General features: G+C 40.2%; 1 protein-coding gene across 9 annotated transcripts in view; it reads right to left on the bottom strand.

The window, feature by feature from the left end:
• myo5aa (myosin VAa) overlaps nt 1–21,095 on the bottom strand; it is an 89,013-nt gene extending 67,918 nt beyond the window's left edge. For 3 of the 9 annotated variants that reach the window (XM_028015115.1, XM_028015114.1, XM_028015112.1), the window contains exon 1: nt 1,716–1,932. In XM_028015115.1, coding sequence (XP_027870916.1) covers nt 1,716–1,748 — 33 coding nt within the window. In that variant the 5' untranslated portion in view covers nt 1,749–1,932. Of the gene's footprint in view, nt 1–1,715; nt 1,934–20,820 lie in introns of those variants that run through there. The other 6 variants (XM_028015118.1, XM_028015119.1, XM_028015113.1 and 3 more) reach the window with 5 other exon arrangements.
• Between the last annotated feature and the right edge of the window lie 19 nt (nt 21,096–21,114).

Raw genomic sequence — 21,114 nt, 5'->3', positions numbered from 1 at the left:
CTATTCAAGTGGTGTCTCGGGTACAAGTCTGGCCTTGGTCGGTCCAGAGTAAAACAGAGCTCAGCTTTCCGTAGATGATGTGAATAATTGCAGTTTATTTATGATTTCACAACAGGGGGTATTATGTTTTCAGCTTGGTTGAGAAAGATTTTCCCTTAAGTTTCTAAAAATCAATGAAAACTGATATTTGTATCTCCCCCCCCCCAACCCTGACACTAAAATATGAAGACCACAAACTCTGAACATGGAAATTGTTTTCAGTTTAAATTCTGTTTATGCGTTGTAAAATTTGCAACATTTCTAGGGAAAATATTTCATGAGAATATCCCTCCATTTGTGTAGGAAATGTCAAACTTAAGGGCCATGATGGTCTCTTTAAAAAAATGTAAATAAATAAATAAAACTGACAGGCAAGCATTCAACTTCTATGCAACTCAAATCTGGAACAAACTTGCAGAAAACTGCGAAACAGCTGAAACATTGATTTCCATTAAATCAAGACTAAAAGCCTGTTTAGAGTTGCTTTTGAACCATAATAAGTGGAACATTCACCAACATATTTGATAATGTATTGATAATTTTAACGATTGCACTTGACAAAATGTAAAGTCTGCTCTTGGTTTGCACAACTATCGACTATAGGATGTGTTTGATGTTTTTCTTTTCACGACGTAAAGCACTTTAAACTTCCATGCTGCTGAAATGTGCTATATAAATAAATTTGATTGATCGATTGATTACCAGTTGACTATAACAGGCTCCTTCATCCAAACCACCACTGAAATCTCACGAGAACAATAAGTTTGGCCATGCTTCATCAAACTAAAGCTCAAAACTGCTCAGAGCCTGAAGCGATGTTGTTCTGACAACTCTGCAGATCGGAATGAGAGGAATTTGGACAAAAGTGGATCAAGTGGAAGAAGATTAAAACCTTAAGACGGGTTACAAAGAGGAGGGCCGGAGAGAGCCGTCCAGACAGAAGCGGAGCTGCATGAACCGTGGTTCGGCCCGGATTCTCTCTGCAAAGCCGTCAACAGAATCCCAGACGGCAAAGGCCTCGTCACATGATGCCCCTCATGTGAGGATCTGCTGTTTTTCTGCTCAGCTGGGCTGACACTGCATGACACCAGGGTTCAGAGGCTTCGCATTGCGTGGACGGTTATGAAACGAACGGGTCTTGAGACCCGAGTTTCCTAAGGAGGACGCCGAGATCCAGAACCTGCCAGGTCTCTTTCACTGAGAAACTGTGATGCTGCCCGGCCACTAATCACATTAGGTTGGCCTGGCTCGACACTCAGAGCCGCGCTGTCCGTTTTGATGGACTACAAAAGGCCAGGGGAAAGAGATGGAAGCATAAAGTCTGAGTTTTTGTACAGTTTACCTGCCGCTAAACCTAAGGATGCACAAACGAAACGCAAAAAAGTGATTTCATTTCACCAATTTCACCAATTGATTCAGTTTTCCGAAGCTGAAACCTGGAAACTGGTCCTCCTGACTGGAGTAATTAAAGTGACTCCATGCACTCCGTTACAGAGGTGGTACCAAATTCACCACCAGAACAGAACCGTGCCCAAAACACTCGACAAATAGCTACGTGTGAAACCAAACCGCATCCAAAACGAAACATGAATGTTTTTCTGACTGAAGTCTGAGAATTTTCATAACTCGACACATTAAAAAATAACAACAACAAAAAAAAACAAGCCAAAACTTACTTGAACGAACATATACTCCAGCTCCCGGTTCATCTTGTGAGCAGAGCCAACTTCTAACTCATCCTTTGCATCCGGTTAGTTTTCCTTCTGCTCCCGGTCACACGTGTGGAGGGTAAGAAAAAAAAAAAAAAAGTCCAGACTCTAAGCGATGGAGCGCTGAGCTCTGGAGCAGAAGCGTCCCATTGTGTCTGCAGACACAAGCAGTGGTTCACGGACGTTCCCTACGGTTCCCGCAACACATGACTGGCCGTCCCGTCTGCCTGTCAACAAACATCCCGGCTTCCTTCGTCGATCACATGAGCCGGGAGCCGAATGAGACAACAGCAGCGCTCACAGAGATGTGATGAACATGGCTGCAGAATCAAAACGTTACAAAATAAAAAATAGAAGTCCAACGTAAGGCTTAGATGTGTTTTTCTTCTTCTGAAGCTACTTTACGAACTTTTAGTGGAACAAAATTATGATTTTTATCAGTCTTATGATGCTGTTTTAAAGTGCACAGGTACATCTTGAAAAATTACAATATTGTAAAAAGTTCCGTTGTTCTCGTTGCTTATTTCGGAACGTGACGTTGAAATATTAAATTGATTAATTACACGTAAATGTGAAATATTTCATGCTTTATTTCTTGTAATTTTACAGTGTTGTAATTATGTGTACAATATTACACAAGATTAAAACAATGTAGTTGTCAAAGCAACCGGGTCATGCTGCATTGATGCAGTAATTCATGCAAAAGCAGCTTTAACTAATCTCATATAATGTACATGGTCATCTTTTTAAGTGGAAACTTTTCACAGATGTTATGTAATATTCTAAATTTGCTAACAAAGTGAAATTTAGTTTCTCATTAGCTGTAGGTAATATTCTCTAAATGAGGAAAAAACATCTGAAGTGTAACCCTGTCTGGATGTCATCTGGGGCTGTATCTGAGATTATTATAATAATTGATTAATCGATCATTCGAACAATTAATCGGAGTTTTAAAAAAATGGCACATCTGCAGATTTTTCACCTACTACTTAATCCTAATACAATAATATTAGAAGGTACTAAAGAAATAATTCAATTCATTTTTTAAATAAGAAAATAGCCATTTTGTTTGTTTGTTTTTTGCCTAAAATGCAATGACATGATGTTCCTTTAGTGTACACTAGATCATTTGTAGCAAAGGATACATCCGCAGCTAAAAATATAAAACACTTTCAACATCAACATCTGAAAAGCTCAGTCCGTTCTGCCTGACCCAACCTCAATACAGTGTAGGGATAATCTGTTGACTATTTTTTTTTTGGCTAACATAGCAAAAGGTGCTTAAGCTCAGATTATTTTATATATATACAGAATTTAACAGAATTAAACTGGATCAACTAAAAACTATGAGACTTTAAGAGTTCTGAGTAAAACATATTTATAAACAAAAATTTTCTTTGTATCTTAAATATAGATATATTTAATGATGTTCAATGATTAATCAACTACTAAACTAGCTAACGGGTATTTCAATAATCGATTAATCACGATTAATCTACTCAGTCCTAATATCATCTGTGTTTGAGTTTCCCTTTCTAAATAGTCACTGAAATACAATTAATTTTGAATGATACGCCACTTTATATGGTTATATTTACACTATGCCCAGATTAATCGCCTCTCTCTAGGCGATTAAAAAAAATAAAGAAACTCACAACAATGTCAAACACGCTGCAGTTTTGGCACCACTTCTGATCAAGCCGGCTGTAAATCACAAGAATCAAACCCTCCTCTACTTTAACTGTCGCAGCTATTCGGTCGACATTACATCCATCAATCGCTGCTTCAAACCGCAGAATCAGGGATGTTATTCGCTCGCCGGACCTCTCAATGACCTTTTTATGTTCCGGTGCAGAGCAATAACGAAGCGGGTTTTAATATCACCGCTGTATATGGGTTAAAAGAAGAAAGAAAAAAACTACCGGTAAGCAAAAACGGTCAAACATCCTGAGAGTCTGGCATCATCCCAAACGAGTGATGCAACAGCAGGTGTTTTCTCATCTATCAGCTGATCCTGGTTTTAATGAGAATAACTGAAGCACCCAGAGCTCATCAGGCATGTTTATTCCAGGGTTATTTCAATTAATGAAGTTCTGGAAAAGCATGCAGTTAGCATTCAGTGTTTTCCAGGTCTGAAAAAAAAACCACAATAGGGAATTGAAAAACCATTTGTGCTTCCAGACTTTATACTCTACATCTCCAAAAAATCTGGTGACTGGCACAAGAAGACTTTCATACTCTTTTTTTTTTTTTACAATTGCTGAAACTAATATTAAAGTTTATTAAAACTTTACTTAGTCATCTAAGCCCTCCATGCTGAGTCACTGGACAAATGTACTATAAACCAATTAGGAGGTTTTACAATCGCAGCATCTTTTTCACAACCCTCCTCCAACGCTGAGTTTGTAAGAAAGCAAAACAATAATCTGCTGAAGCAATAGCCTTCCCACAGTTAAAGCTCATAAATCAATGCAGAGCTTTAGATGTTTGGTGCGACTCAAACGTTTGCCTGACAGAAAAGTTGCCTGAGAAAAAGAATCTACACTTGAAAGTCCTGCCACAGCAGAATTTATGAGCTGTGATTTGAACGTATTTAAGGCCAACATACATTTTCCTCTGAGTTTAGGAAATTTTAAGCCCTTGTCTGAGATAGATAAATTGAAAACCTTTTAAGGATGCACGGACACCCTGAAGTAGAAATGGGCCAAGAACGGCAAGTAACATGACAAGCTAGCTTTAAATGAGAGCAACCAATCTGTTGCTCCTAGTGTCGTTAGGAAATCCTGCCAGCATCTGTGTGGGTATCCAAGATTTCCACAATGTAAAAATGCGGACAGAAACACAGAACTGTGCAAACACAAAGGAATCCATTGTTAAATATAAAATATTTTCAAGTCTGGTAAATGTAATCGAACAAAACTGTGTTTTTCAAGCAGGTCCTCTGTGCAGCCTTTACCATGGTGTTCACAGTGAAAGAGCCGCTGTGTTGGTCTCTGCCTGGGAGCCCATATGACCTGTTCACAGGGGCCTGAGCTCTTTCATATCGACAGCCACGTGGTTGAGAACGCAGCTATAAAAATACACAATGTTTAAGACATTTCACAGAAACCACTTCCAAGTACTTCTTGGAATTGAATTGTTACGAGTTGAATTATCAATGAGTCATATCAAAATCCAGAGGAATAACTTTCCTCTTCTCTATTTAAAGATATTCAACACACAAATACACTTTTTGTCATCTGTTTGTTGCAGGTAAAATGTCCACAAATAATACATATAAATAGTATATAAGATTATTATTTAATAGTGCTGTGTAATACTTACAATAATCCCAAAAGATTGGAAGACATGAATGACATTATATTTCTTACCACGATGATAAAAACTGAGATAAAACTTGGTAAAACATTGAATTTATCAAAGTTTAAATTAAAAAAGGAAGGAAATAAGATTTTATATGACCCTGAAGTACACAATCAATCAATCAATCAAATTTTATTTGTATAGCACATTTCAGCAGCAAGACATTTCAAAGTGCTTTACATCATTACAAACACAGAAACACAATGCAATATAGAATCAATAATTAAAACAAAGCATTAAGTCAAGTTCCATAATTGATTACATTTCAAATACAATTCTAAACAGGTGGGTTTTTAGTTGAGATTTAAAAGAAGTCAGTGTTTCAGCTGTTTTACAGTTTTCTGGAAGTTTGTTCCAAATTTGTGGTGCCTAGATGCTGAAAGCTGCTTCTCCTCGTTTGGTTCTGGTTCTGGGGATGCAGAGCAGACCAGAACCAGAAGACCTGAGAGGTCTGGAAGGTTGATACAACAACAGCAGATCTTTAATGTATTGTGGTACTAAGCCGTTCAGTGATTTATAAACTAACAACAGTATTTTAAAGTCTATTCTTTGAGCTACAGGGAGCCAGTGGAGGGACTTTAAAACTGGTGTTATGTGCTCTATCTTCCTGGTTTTAGTGAGAACGCGAGCAGCAGCATTCTGGATCAGCTGCAGCTGTTTGATTGATTTGTTGGACAGACCTGTGAAGACGCTGTTGCAATAATCAATACGACTGAAGATGAACGCGTGGATGAGTTTCTCTAGATCTGGCTGAGACATTAGTCCTTTAATCCTGGAAATGTTCTTCAGGTGATAGAAGGCCGACTTTGTAACTGTCTTTATGTGGCTCTGGAGGTTCAGGTCAGAGTCCATCACTACTCCCAGGTTTCGGGCCTGATCGCTGGTTTTCAGTTGTAATAACTGAAGCTGTGCATTGACTCTAGATCGTTCCTCTTTAGGTCCAAAAATAATAACTTCAGTTTTGTTTCTGTTCAACTGGAGAAAGTTTTGGCACATCCACACATTTATCTGTTCTAAGCATCTGTTCAGTGATTGGATGGGCTCTGAGTCACCTGGTGACATTGTAATGTAGAGCTGTGTGTCATCTGCATAGTTATGGTAGCTAATATTATTTCCTGTTATAACCTGAGCTAGTGGGAGCATATAAATATTGAATAAAAGGGGTCCTAGGATTGAACCTTGGGGTACCCCACATGTGACCTTTGACCTCTTTGATGAAAAGTTTTCAATTGAAACAAAGAAATCCCTGTTCTTTATGTAGGATTTAAACCAGTTAAGCACTGGACCGGAGAGTCCAACCCAACTCTCCAGTCGATTCAGTAATATGTCATGGTCAACAGTGTCAAAAGCTGCACTGAGGTCCAACAGAACCAGCACTGTGGTTCTGCCACAGTCCGTATTTATATGGATGTCATTGAACACTTTGACTAGGCCAGTCTCTGTGCTGTGGTGAGCACGAAAACCAGACTGGAAGGAGTCAAAGAGGTTGGTTATAGTTAGGAAGCCAGTTAATTGTTTACACACAGCTTTTTCAATAACTTTGCTGATGAATGGGAGGTTGGAGGTCGGCCTGTAATTCTGCATTAGTGATTTGTCCAGATTGTTCTTTTTTATAAGTGGTTTGATTACTGCTGTTTTCAGAGCCTGGGGGAAAACGCCTGATGAGAGCGATGAGATCAGATCAGCAGCAACAACAGGCAGGACTTTCTTAAAGAAATTTGTGGGTAAAACATCCAGACAGCAGGAACTGGAGCTTAGTTGACTTATAATTTCCTCTAAGGTTTTAAAATTAAGTAGTTGAAATTGGGTCATTTTTCCTGTATTTGTTTTGTTTGGGCACAGCATTGGTACTGACTTTATAGTGGATGTACAGATTAATCCTCTGATTTTTTTAATTTTCTCTGAAAAGAAGCTGGAAAACTGGTTGCAGGCGTCAGTACATTGGAATTCAGGCGGTAACGTCACAGGAGGGTTCGTGATTCTGTCAACTGTGGTAAATAAAGCTCGAGCATTATTAATGTTTTTGTTTATGACATCTGCAAAGAAAGCCTCTCTTGCATGTTTTAGTGTTAAATGATAGTTACGTAGTCTTTCCTTATAGATGTCACAATGAACGTGGAGTTGAGTTTTACGCCATTTTCGTTCTGCCCTGCGGCAGAGTTGTCTTGCAGATCTAACTGTTTGTGCATTTCTCCATGGAGATTTCTTTTTACCAGACACAACCTTCATTTTAACTGGGGCAATGGAATCAATAATATCTGAGACTTTAGACTGAAAATCATTTACCAACTTATCTACATCATTACAGCTTAAGGGTGAGGAAGAAGAGTAGATTTGATTAAAAGTTTCTGCTGTGTTTTCAGTGAGAGAACGTTTTGTGATGGTTGCTGTTTGTCCAAGTGGGTTAAAAGATAAAGAACTTTCAAAAATAACAGCGAAGTGATCCGACAGGGCGACATCAGTTACAGAGACATTGGAAATATTCACACCCTTACTGATAACCAGGTCCAGTGTGTGTCCTTGAGTGTGTGTTGCTTGTTTGACATGTTGTGTTAGACCAAAAGTCTCTAAAATATTAGCAAGCTTTTTTGCCCCTCTGTCTTGGGGGTTGTCAACATGAATGTTGAAATCACCAACAATTATTAAACAATCATAATCAATACATATGAGAGATAGAAGCTCATTCAAGTCAGTATAGAAATTTTCCACAAAAGTTGGAGTTTTGTATAGAGTTACAGTCAAAGTTCGTTTGCGGCCTTTAACCTCAATTCCAAGATACTCAAAAGAGGTGAAGTGACCCAAAGAGATTTTACTACAATTTATGGTATTCTTAAATATTGAAGCCACGCCTCCTCCTTTTTTGTGTTTTTTATTCTCACTGAAGAAATTGTAGTTAGGAGGCGCAGATTCAATTAGTACGATCGATTCATTATTATCATTCAACCATGTTTCTGTCAGAAACATAACATCAATATTATGCTCAGTGATGAAATCATTAATTAATAGAGCTTTAGCACAGAGAGATCTGGTATTTAAAAGAGCTAGTTTAAGTGACTTGGAGGCCAAGAGTTCTTCAGTCTGGGGTTCTTTTAGGCAGGGGAACAGTCTGATGTTTGAATTAAAACAGCTGTATTTTATGTTTCTGTTTCTTCTAAATTTTCTTGTAGTGATCCGGACAGGTAATGTCCTGTTCTGCAGTGCCGAGGGGCCAGACACATTCTGGAGCAAGAAGGGTGTAAAGATAAAGTCTGGACCCCGGCCTCAGACCTCAGAAACGCAGAGTGATGGATCCTCTGGGACGTTAGAGTCAGGTGGCTTAAATGAAGTGAGGTCTGCTACGTGAGCGCTAAGTAGAGACGTCCCAAGTACAACCTGTTGATTCATTCCATCTGTAAATTTAAGAAACTCCGGTCCAGAAGACATTTCTCCATGTGTATCTTGTGAATCCTGTGAATAAGTGGGTGAGCAGAGAGGGAGGGGAGAAGGAGGAAGGGAACCAGTCGCTCCGCCTCCAGTCGATGTATCAGCTGCTTTTGAAACTGTTTGTTCCTGATAAGCCGACGGTTTCTTCCTAGTCAGAAATCCTTGAGCCTGTTCTTCTGAAGCGATGATCACTTGCTGTCCTTGTTGATAAAGTGAAAAAGATTTGCAGTGAGCAGCTTTATCCCATGTTTATTAAGATTGCGTCCGCTTCTTTCAAAAAGGTGAAAGCGCTGCCAATAGATCCAGAGATTATCGATGAAGGTCACTGAGCTGGCAGAGCAGCTTTTAATCAGCCATTTGTTTATCATGTCCAGCCTGGAGTGTTTTTCGTCTCCCCATTGAGGTGATGGAATTGGACCACTGAGAAATAACTTCATTTTTAACTTTCCCATAGTGTTCAGTAGAATATTAAAGTCCTTTTTCAGAATCTCAGATTTCTGCTTTGCCACATCGTTGGCTCCAACATGCACAACTAAGGACTCAATATCTGGCTGATCAGCGGTCAGCGAAAGAACTTTACGAGTTAAATCAGATACAGTGTCACCAGGAAAAGAAATCACTCTCGTTTTCTTGGGATTGCAAACGTGACTGATTCCATTTACTGCCTCATCTCCAACAATAAGCACTTTTGGCATACCTTTCGTTTTCCTGGTAGCCGCTTTGTCTTTAGGGGGTGGATGTGATGGTCTTGCCTCATTGTTGGTGTTTGAAAGCGAGGTTTCACTCAGAGGCTCAGGCTGGAGTACAGAAAATCTGTTTTTCAGTGGGATTCCCACAGAGTCAGAATGTTTTGAGGCCCGGGCTGGTCGCTCTGTCCTTGGGAGCGGGGTCGGTGGAACCGTTTTGGTTGCAGCTGCTTGTTTGTTTTTCTTTGGTGGAGCAGGTGTTGAGGTTGAAGGTGGGTTTCGGCTCAGAGCCGGCCACGCTGATTCGTCAAGGTGAGGGGTTCTCCCTGTCAGTCGCCTCATCGGATCTGCGGTGTGAGACGTTTGCTTCGGCTTGGCACCCAGAGCGTTCCAGGGTGAGCTGCTTGATGCGAGGCGTACAACCTCTCCGTTGATTTGAGGAAGAGTTGTCTGATTTCCACAGTTAGCGTTGATTTCAAAGTTCACTTCCAGCTGTTTGATCTTCATTTCTATAGACTGAAGTCGTTGTATAATACTGCTAATGTCCTTGGGGTCGGCCGGAGGCATTTTGTCCTGATTCAACTTGGAGATGAAGAAAAGTAAGGTAAAAATAAAAGTAAGAAAATCCCCCAGTCCTTAGGTTTGTAGTAATCCAGTTATGATGTTGAAAATGTGAATATAACTATAAAAACTGTCACTTTAAAAATAGCTCAGGCAAAGTTATCAGTAAAAACGGGAGGGAGCAGGACAAGCTGTTGCTCCTTCAGCTGCCACACAAATTCTCACAATGTATATATCTACTTCTTTACAGTATTAAGAATAAAACTGGAAAATCAAATTTCCAGTTTTCCACAACTCCTGAGCCATGTTTTTTTACTATAAGGACTGTAACACAGTCCTAAAGAAAACATACAGTAAAATATAAAAGAAACATGTGCAGCTGATAAAAGAATTACAAAAATATAGAAATATAAGATTATGTCCTTTTTTTGTTGCAAAGTCTATGTCACAACTCATTCTATATATAAAGAAAAGTTATTCAACTTAAAACCTGTTTATATATTGAAACTTTGAGGGGTTTTTTATGCATTTATGTTTTTTTATTATTTTTTTAATGTTTTTTTTATTTAATGCATTGAATTAGAATAATCTGATCTTGGACTTGTTGATTTGTGCATCGCTAATGTATTTGAAATCTTGGATTGACTCAGAGATTTAGGTCTTAGCAGTGGACTTCTATTTGAAGTTATTACGGATTGTGCAACAATTACAAACATACTGGCAGAAAAAAAACAGATATTTTAAGAAGTTTTTGAAATCTAGACAAAGTTTGTTTTAGATGTACTATAGATAGAAAATATCAGTTTTAACAAATTAATGAGACACTAAAATGGAAAACTGGATGTGCGACTTTAGCGCTGCTGATATACAGTAGATGCTGCTTTTTCCACCATTTTAATTCATTCACCTTTTCTTTGGTCCCTGCAGGACACTGTCCCAGCAACCAGCCTCCTAGCAACGGCAAAAGAAACGGAGAGGAGGAGGATGGAGGCTAAAAATAGGAGCAGGGAGTTTTGAGCAGCATCGCACCTCGCAGAGGCATCTCTGCGCTACATGAACACACTTCCTGAACCCGATAATCACCTTCTGACAGAAAAACACCCAGAGACTCTCACTTCACACGTCGCTTCGGTTAGCGCCGAAATATGTCAAAAAGTTGCTCACTTCGTTGCTTTTTGTGTGATCCGCAGACAGGCGCTGAGTGGGAGACAAAAGAAAGAAAAAGCGCCACGGTTTAACTGCAGGGGCAGCGAATCATAGTTATACACCAACTAAATCCCTTGGGTTCAAAGGGAAGGAGAGCTGAAGGTTGAGTCTGCACACCCAAACACACACAAGCACGAAAACTAAAAGTTTTTATGTTTCAGGGGCGTCAGCCTGAGCGGCACCACTGCGGTGCATTTAGGGAAACGTGAGGTGGGAAAAACAGAGCGAACGAAAACAAAAACGAGACGAATGAGGGAACAGAAACTCTGATAGACGGCGGGATGAGAGTGAACGAAGCTCAGGCTGGCGTGTCGCTGGCGGCAGACGATAAAGAAGCAAAGACGTCAGAGCATGTGTGACATCAGAAATCACGTGACCGAAAAAGCCTCTCTCCACCTATGCTGCATGCGGCACTTATGAGGAGGGATGAGGAGGGGGATCTGCACAATTTCAGCATGACAATAAGGACAAGAGGCATGAAATCGGTGCGACACAAACTTCCATCGGCGTTTGCGTCACAGATGTTCTGATGGGAAACGAATGGAGCCGGCGCTATTGGATATGATATTCATAACCAGCTGCGATCCTCTGCTGTCTTTGCCACCGGATTTAACAAAGTTTTGAACGTTTAAGGAGACATAACGCAGCACGCTGTTTGGACTTGTTCTCACAGACGTTTCATACTGGTGGCAAAGAAACTGTTGGTGGAGTAATCAGGAAATGGTTCAAACACATTTTCTGCCCGGAAACATAACTCCAACACGTTTGTTTACAACTCCGTCAACTTTGCACTGATCGGCCTCTTCTTGGCCGATACTGTTTTCCAGGGGTTTTTGAGGTTTAATCTGCGCGTTCCACCTTTGACCCTTGATTCATTTTTCTTCTCTAAGGACTAAAACGTATTTAAAGATGAAAACAAATGTAGCTTCTGCGACAGAAATACGGTGGAGTCATAGTTCAGTACTTATGGAAAACTCGCCTAGTCACAGATTTTTTTATAGAGCATACCTAAAATATTCAAAATACGCTACTCGACTAGCTATTGGCTGTCGTTTGCAAAGCAGCGAGTCCAGAAGCATTATTTGTTTTCCTTGCCACCGATTGGCTAAACTCCAAAGAGTGGAAAACAGGAAGACGGTGGATGTTGGCCTCTATGGTAGCGCTAAGCTGGGTTTCCTATGCGTATTAATGTACAGTAAGGTAGATTTGATATTTCAGTGTTTTCAGAGGCCTTCTCAAGTATGTGCTGAATTTAACTAATCGTGGTTGGCTCTCTAAACCTAAAGATTTCTCAAACGGTTTTTTTAAAATTCCTATTGAGAGTTCAGGTTTGATCATTCGAATATTTCAGATGGTGAACTACAGTTTCACAACTTAATTCAACGTTGCTGATATAAAATATTTGGGGTATACTCCAACAGGAAGCTATAACCCAGAAACTAGAATTGACTGATTCTCCAAAAGTCACAAAGTCCAAACCAAGAGCTCCAACTGTCAATAAACTCTTCCACCAGCAACAGTGCTTTTTTATTCTAATGAAAGGACATTTCTCTGTCCTTTCTTTAGGTGACGGTGAACCTTATTTAGCTTCCATGCCTTCGTTTTGTGTTTGATTCAAGACTACAAGCTTTATCAAAGAACCTGCAGCACATTTTTCTCTTTTTTTTCTGTTACAGTCCTTGGAAAAGAAACAAAAAGAATATTATGACTTGAATAAAAATGTAAATCGAAGGATCAGCACACAAAGTGAAACAGAAATCTGTTTTGGCCAAGAAAATCCTGATTCCTGCATCTCAAAAACACTACAACCTCTCATAAGTTTGTAGCAGCAACTGTCTTGTAGTTTCTGTCTGCCATTCTCCTAATGCTGTTTTGTAATCAGCTTTTTATTTATAGGACTGCATTATTTTTTTTAAATATATTTATACACAAATGACCATATTGGACAAATTAAAGTTACTTAGAAAGAGTTGGTCTGTGCCGTCAGCGTAGAGTAGAGGTCAAAAGGTCAGTATGAAGCATTTAAAGGTAGCCCTCGGAGATACATGGCTAATCCTGGTTTAACTGAGATAAAGGACTAGAGAGTAATTAAGCTAATTTAGGGTTTAACACCAGCTAATCGCATAACGGGCAACTACAGCACAGTTTAACCGCAGAAACAAACGATCAGTCCTTCCTTCACAGCAACATGAGCTTTATTTTTGAGTAGTTTGAACTGAAATGTCTGAAGAATTACAATTAAAGACAAAAGGCAAACAGGCAGATGTGCTAATGAAGAGCTTAATGCCAAATTATCTGTATCCTAATCTACACAAACATACCATCCCCAGTGTTTCTTAAGTTTTATAAATGTCTCTGTAAAATCATTCATTTTTGAAATTCACTTTTCAGTTTATATTATACTTTCACAATGTCAGTCTAGGATTATAAAACAGTCTGTAAATTCAGATCCCAGGTGTATACGTTAGCACCATTAGCTATGCTGAACCCAAACATGCGTGGGCGTGCGTGTGTGTTTCTGTGTGTGTGTGTGTGTGGCTTCATGTACTGGCAGTGTACTGCTGGGACCAAAAGGGGCGGAGCTTCCCAGAGGAGCGTTAGCAGATCTGCTCAGAGTCAAGAGTAGATTAGAAAGACTTAGCCTGGAGCTTTGACTCTTGATCTGAAGCTCCTCTGGCAGCGCCGTCACCTCATGGTGTAATAACTTCGAGCCAAACACGTCACTTCCACGGCATCAGTACCATCATCATCATTCTTCTAAAATAATCCAAGATACTGCTTGTTAAAGCTATAATAATGCTACATATAACGTCTTTAAGTGCTTATCTGATATAATATTACCTCTTTCTTCCTCTGACAGTTTGTAATTTAGCCACCTGACTGTAAGCAGCAACATGTAGGGGAGGAACAGTGTTGTAGAGCTTCCAGAGTTTCATCTGGCATCACCAGTAGAGCGCCACCTAGCCACTTAGGGGGAAGTCGGCCATTGTCCTTTACTGGCAGATTTTCTCTCCATGTTGGAATGACCTAGGTCCAAAAGATTTGCTTCGTAACTCTTCCCACGGTGATAAATGGCATGGTTTCTCATCTGTAGGTGGATTTGGTCAGATAGGGGCACAGAGTGTCACTTCTTGAGATCTCTTACCCTACTTCATGTTGTCAGACAGGTTCTATTCAAGTGGTGTCTCGGGTACAAGTCTGGCCTTGGTCGGTCCAGAGTAAAACAGAGCTCAGCTTTCCGTAGATGATGTGAATAATTGCAGTTTATTTATGATTTCACAACAGGGGGTATTATGTTTTCAGCTTGGTTGAGAAAGATTTTCCCTTAAGTTTCTAAAAATCAATGAAAACTGATATTTGTATCTCCCCCCCCCCAACCCTGACACTAAAATATGAAGACCACAAACTCTGAACATGGAAATTGTTTTCAGTTTAAATTCTGTTTATGCGTTGTAAAATTTGCAACATTTCTAGGGAAAATATTTCATGAGAATATCCCTCCATTTGTGTAGGAAATGTCAAACTTAAGGGCCATGATGGTCTCTTTAAAAAAATGTAAATAAATAAATAAAACTGACAGGCAAGCATTCAACTTCTATGCAACTCAAATCTGGAACAAACTTGCAGAAAACTGCGAAACAGCTGAAACATTGATTTCCATTAAATCAAGACTAAAAGCCTGTTTAGAGTTGCTTTTGAACCATAATAAGTGGAACATTCACCAACATATTTGATAATGTATTGATAATTTTAACGATTGCACTTGACAAAATGTAAAGTCTGCTCTTGGTTTGCACAACTATCGACTATAGGATGTGTTTGATGTTTTTCTTTTCACGACGTAAAGCACTTTAAACTTCCATGCTGCTGAAATGTGCTATATAAATAAATTTGATTGATCGATTGATTACCAGTTGACTATAACAGGCTCCTTCATCCAAACCACCACTGAAATCTCACGAGAACAATAAGTTTGGCCATGCTTCATCAAACTAAAGCTCAAAACTGCTCAGAGCCTGAAGCGATGTTGTTCTGACAACTCTGCAGATCGGAATGAGAGGAATTTGGACAAAAGTGGATCAAGTGGAAGAAGATTAAAACCTTAAGACGGGTTACAAAGAGGAGGGCCGGAGAGAGCCGTCCAGACAGAAGCGGAGCTGCATGAACCGTGGTTCGGCCCGGATTCTCTCTGCAAAGCCGTCAACAGAATCCCAGACGGCAAAGGCCTCGTCACATGATGCCCCTCATGTGAGGATCTGCTGTTTTTCTGCTCAGCTGGGCTGACACTGCATGACACCAGGGTTCAGAGGCTTCGCATTGCGTGGACGGTTATGAAACGAACGGGTCTTGAGACCCGAGTTTCCTAAGGAGGACGCCGAGATCCAGAACCTGCCAGGTCTCTTTCACTGAGAAACTGTGATGCTGCCCGGCCACTAATCACATTAGGTTGGCCTGGCTCGACACTCAGAGCCGCGCTGTCCGTTTTGATGGACTACAAAAGGCCAGGGGAAAGAGATGGAAGCATAAAGTCTGAGTTTTTGTACAGTTTACCTGCCGCTAAACCTAAGGATGCACAAACGAAACGCAAAAAAGTGATTTCATTTCACCAATTTCACCAATTGATTCAGTTTTCCGAAGCTGAAACCTGGAAACTGGTCCTCCTGACTGGAGTAATTAAAGTGACTCCATGCACTCCGTTACAGAGGTGGTACCAAATTCACCACCAGAACAGAACCGTGCCCAAAACACTCGACAAATAGCTACGTGTGAAACCAAACCGCATCCAAAACGAAACATGAATGTTTTTCTGACTGAAGTCTGAGAATTTTCATAACTCGACACATTAAAAAATAACAACAACAAAAAAAAACAAGCCAAAACTTACTTGAACGAACATATACTCCAGCTCCCGGTTCATCTTGTGAGCAGAGCCAACTTCTAACTCATCCTTTGCATCCGGTTAGTTTTCCTTCTGCTCCCGGTCACACGTGTGGAGGGTAAGAAAAAAAAAAAAAAAGTCCAGACTCTAAGCGATGGAGCGCTGAGCTCTGGAGCAGAAGCGTCCCATTGTGTCTGCAGACACAAGCAGTGGTTCACGGACGTTCCCTACGGTTCCCGCAACACATGACTGGCCGTCCCGTCTGCCTGTCAACAAACATCCCGGCTTCCTTCGTCGATCACATGAGCCGGGAGCCGAATGAGACAACAGCAGCGCTCACAGAGATGTGATGAACATGGCTGCAGAATCAAAACGTTACAAAATAAAAAATAGAAGTCCAACGTAAGGCTTAGATGTGTTTTTCTTCTTCTGAAGCTACTTTACGAACTTTTAGTGGAACAAAATTATGATTTTTATCAGTCTTATGATGCTGTTTTAAAGTGCACAGGTACATCTTGAAAAATTACAATATTGTAAAAAGTTCCGTTGTTCTCGTTGCTTATTTCGGAACGTGACGTTGAAATATTAAATTGATTAATTACACGTAAATGTGAAATATTTCATGCTTTATTTCTTGTAATTTTACAGTGTTGTAATTATGTGTACAATATTACACAAGATTAAAACAATGTAGTTGTCAAAGCAACCGGGTCATGCTGCATTGATGCAGTAATTCATGCAAAAGCAGCTTTAACTAATCTCATATAATGTACATGGTCATCTTTTTAAGTGGAAACTTTTCACAGATGTTATGTAATATTCTAAATTTGCTAACAAAGTGAAATTTAGTTTCTCATTAGCTGTAGGTAATATTCTCTAAATGAGGAAAAAACATCTGAAGTGTAACCCTGTCTGGATGTCATCTGGGGCTGTATCTGAGATTATTATAATAATTGATTAATCGATCATTCGAACAATTAATCGGAGTTTTAAAAAAATGGCACATCTGCAGATTTTTCACCTACTACTTAATCCTAATACAATAATATTAGAAGGTACTAAAGAAATAATTCAATTCATTTTTTAAATAAGAAAATAGCCATTTTGTTTGTTTGTTTTTTGCCTAAAATGCAATGACATGATGTTCCTTTAGTGTACACTAGATCATTTGTAGCAAAGGATACATCCGCAGCTAAAAATATAAAACACTTTCAACATCAACATCTGAAAAGCTCAGTCCGTTCTGCCTGACCCAACCTCAATACAGTGTAGGGATAATCTGTTGACTATTTTTTTTTTGGCTAACATAGCAAAAGGTGCTTAAGCTCAGATTATTTTATATATATACAGAATTTAACAGAATTAAACTGGATCAACTAAAAACTATGAGACTTTAAGAGTTCTGAGTAAAACATATTTATAAACAAAAATTTTCTTTGTATCTTAAATATAGATATATTTAATGATGTTCAATGATTAATCAACTACTAAACTAGCTAACGGGTATTTCAATAATCGATTAATCACGATTAATCTACTCAGTCCTAATATCATCTGTGTTTGAGTTTCCCTTTCTAAATAGTCACTGAAATACAATTAATTTTGAATGATACGCCACTTTATATGGTTATATTTACACTATGCCCAGATTAATCGCCTCTCTCTAGGCGATTAAAAAAAATAAAGAAACTCACAACAATGTCAAACACGCTGCAGTTTTGGCACCACTTCTGATCAAGCCGGCTGTAAATCACAAGAATCAAACCCTCCTCTACTTTAACTGTCGCAGCTATTCGGTCGACATTACATCCATCAATCGCTGCTTCAAACCGCAGAATCAGGGATGTTATTCGCTCGCCGGACCTCTCAATGACCTTTTTATGTTCCGGTGCAGAGCAATAACGAAGCGGGTTTTAATATCACCGCTGTATATGGGTTAAAAGAAGAAAGAAAAAAACTACCGGTAAGCAAAAACGGTCAAACATCCTGAGAGTCTGGCATCATCCCAAACGAGTGATGCAACAGCAGGTGTTTTCTCATCTATCAGCTGATCCTGGTTTTAATGAGAATAACTGAAGCACCCAGAGCTCATCAGGCATGTTTATTCCAGGGTTATTTCAATTAATGAAGTTCTGGAAAAGCATGCAGTTAGCATTCAGTGTTTTCCAGGTCTGAAAAAAAAACCACAATAGGGAATTGAAAAACCATTTGTGCTTCCAGACTTTATACTCTACATCTCCAAAAAATCTGGTGACTGGCACAAGAAGACTTTCATACTCTTTTTTTTTTTTTACAATTGCTGAAACTAATATTAAAGTTTATTAAAACTTTACTTAGTCATCTAAGCCCTCCATGCTGAGTCACTGGACAAATGTACTATAAACCAATTAGGAGGTTTTACAATCGCAGCATCTTTTTCACAACCCTCCTCCAACGCTGAGTTTGTAAGAAAGCAAAACAATAATCTGCTGAAGCAATAGCCTTCCCACAGTTAAAGCTCATAAATCAATGCAGAGCTTTAGGAATCCATAAAAATAATTAAAAAAATAAAAACGGCTTCCTCTTCGAGTCATCTCTCGGGCACTTCCATGAAAACATCCTCCCTCTTTGGGCATCTCTACTTTTTATTTTAGAGCTCAGCTTCATTTACTCTCAGCGCCTGGTTCTATTTTTGATCCTGACTCGTTCTCCACAGGAAAAGAAACCGAGTCGAGTTTAAAGACCTTCAGGTCCGACTCACTTTCCTTTCGCACCAGTTAACAGATCAGACAGACCCTGAACCCGAGACTGGATCTGGGTCTAATGATGAGCGTTTGTGGGTGCGAGCGTGTTCAAAGGGCTCTTTAATCGTCCTCAATGAGCTCCTGCACAGGCCTGCCTCAGAAAGCACAAAGAGGAGAGTGTTTTCCACTGCTGAAATGGTAAGTCACGGTTAGTGGTGGACTTGTTAATGGCAATGTGCTGTTTAAGGCAGAGGCTAAGTTTAGGCTTCCCACCAGCAGCATAACCAGAAAACCCCTAAACCTTTCCCTGCAATAAAGGTCAATCAGTCCAGACAGCAGACTCATTTAAATCCAGTCTCTGCTCAGGAATAACTGGAGGAAGTCAACTTATCTATAAATTGTAGAAATCACAAACGGTTTCATCTAGATTTTTTGTTGTTAAAGATCTTCTGTGTTGGCGTAAGACCTAACTTTTCTCACATTAACAATCTTTATTGTTCCTCGTCTGATTTGTTCATCTTTAGCAGCAGCTTTCTATTACACGTTATGAATGTAATCCTTCATAGTATGAAATCCTCACTTGCTGGCATGAATTTATTGCTGTGAAACTGAGCATGTGCTGTGACAGACTTTGACCAATTTATCACTTGATGCGTTCGGGGGTCTCCATTCTGTGTTCGCTGCTGTTGCAGTATTTGATTACCCCAGTTCAGACGGAGCCAAACACCTGAAAAGATCCGGTGTTACCTTATCGTGTTCGATCCATGAGGTGCTGCGAATGCTTCGACCACGTGACGAAGTTGTGGCGGCGTCACATAGGGCATACGGAAAACGTAGCCTTCGTGTTTAAGGGGGATTTTCCCCTCTTTATTTGAATGCTTTCAATCAATCGCAATGGGATTGGATGTGTTCTGTACAGCTGTAGGAAAAACGTGGAGAACCATGTGAAAATACGGCTGGGATTTCAGGAAAACCTGGCAACATAAACCAGAGAAATGGTTTGCGAGACTCAAATGGACAGACTTCACTGTCAAAGAAGTTTTCCGATTATATGACAGAAAAATAAGCACGCAAACCAATTACAAAAAAAAACTCAGGAAAACAAACATTCTGATCTCAACTTCAACATTTCTGAAATAATGTAAAATATTTCAAAAGTTCCTCGTCTTCCATATTTTTGTGTTTTAGGGAACTCCTGCAGTAGTAGAAATAAGTACTCTCTCTTCACCATGTAGTTTTACTTCCGGAGCGCATTTCGAAAAATACAACACTCGACAATGTCTGGCAGAAATCTCAGCAGTCGTTGTCACGATTTCTCTTCACCAAATAACCAACATCCAAGCTGGAAACACCAGCTGTCAAAGCAGAGAGAGAGAGAAAGAGAGAGAGAGAGAGAGAGAGGAGGGGGATGGGGTGACTCATCCCCCCCCCTTCTCACAAACACACCACTTTCTTTATCTCTGCTACTACATTTGCAATCCTCATCCTCATCATCATCCCCATCAGCAGCAGCAGCAGCAGCACATGACCTTGCTTGCTTGTATCTGAAACAGGCCTGGTCAGCATCAGCAGCAGTCTTAGTGAGCATATGGCTCTACCGAGGCCTCATCTGGTCTAAACATCCTGGATGCTAAGGATGCTACACCATCCGGATGGATGCAGGGTTTGGCAACGCAGCATCTCGGCCGTACCCAGCTCCCTCCAAGGCCCACCTCACACCCCAACACAAAATACTGGCACTGCAGCGGTTGAGCAAATAGTCTTTTTTTCCCCCTAGTTAGTAATATATAAGAATCTGTTAACAGCGAGGGGACATAAGAGTGAAGGGCCTCCATGACGGCTGGCACCGCCTTTGCATCATTGCAGCTCCAGTTAGGAGCGGCCAGAAAATACCTAGAAGCTAATCAATGAGAACAACTAAGATAAATGTCAAATACGAAGAATTTTCGGTGAATAAAAGGTGCCCTTTTTCTGTGTGGACTGACTCACTAACTAGCGTTTGTGTATTACCAGTGTTCCCTGTCAGCAACCTTCAAACACACACGCACAAAAAAAATGTCTTCTGAGGAGCGTTTTCATTCATTTTCAAAGACAGTCTATGTTTACAATGACGCTCAGTATTGTCAGCTTGTTTGCAGTGAAAATACCTCCAAACGAGAGGAGGCCCATTAAAACAGTATTAACCCACAAGCTAACGCGGAACAGCGGATAGAAATATCCACTTGTTTTACCTTTGTGTACAGCTCCGACGCTGCCATGACGCTCGCTGGTCGCTATGTCCTTCCTCCAATCTGGAATGAATCTCCGGCGGCGGCGGCGGCGGCTCTCCGCTCTGCACCGGGCGCAGCGTGTGTTTTCATGAAGCGGAGGCAGAAACCCTTGAGTTGCTGCCGGGAAGGTCTCGGGGCGAGGGGGAAGAAAAGATGTTATATCGCCATGATAAGCAGCGCGTCCAGAGGCTGGTCGTGTTTCGGCGTCTCACTGTGCATTCTGGGAATGATGATGGGTGAAGCGACTCAGCCAAA

The sequence above is a fragment of the Xiphophorus couchianus genome, chromosome 4, assembly GCF_001444195.1.
Source record: "Xiphophorus couchianus chromosome 4, X_couchianus-1.0, whole genome shotgun sequence".
NCBI lineage: Eukaryota > Metazoa > Chordata > Actinopteri > Cyprinodontiformes > Poeciliidae > Xiphophorus > Xiphophorus couchianus.
Note: the sequence above shows the minus strand (reverse complement) of the source record. Positions and strands in the feature narration are given on the sequence as shown.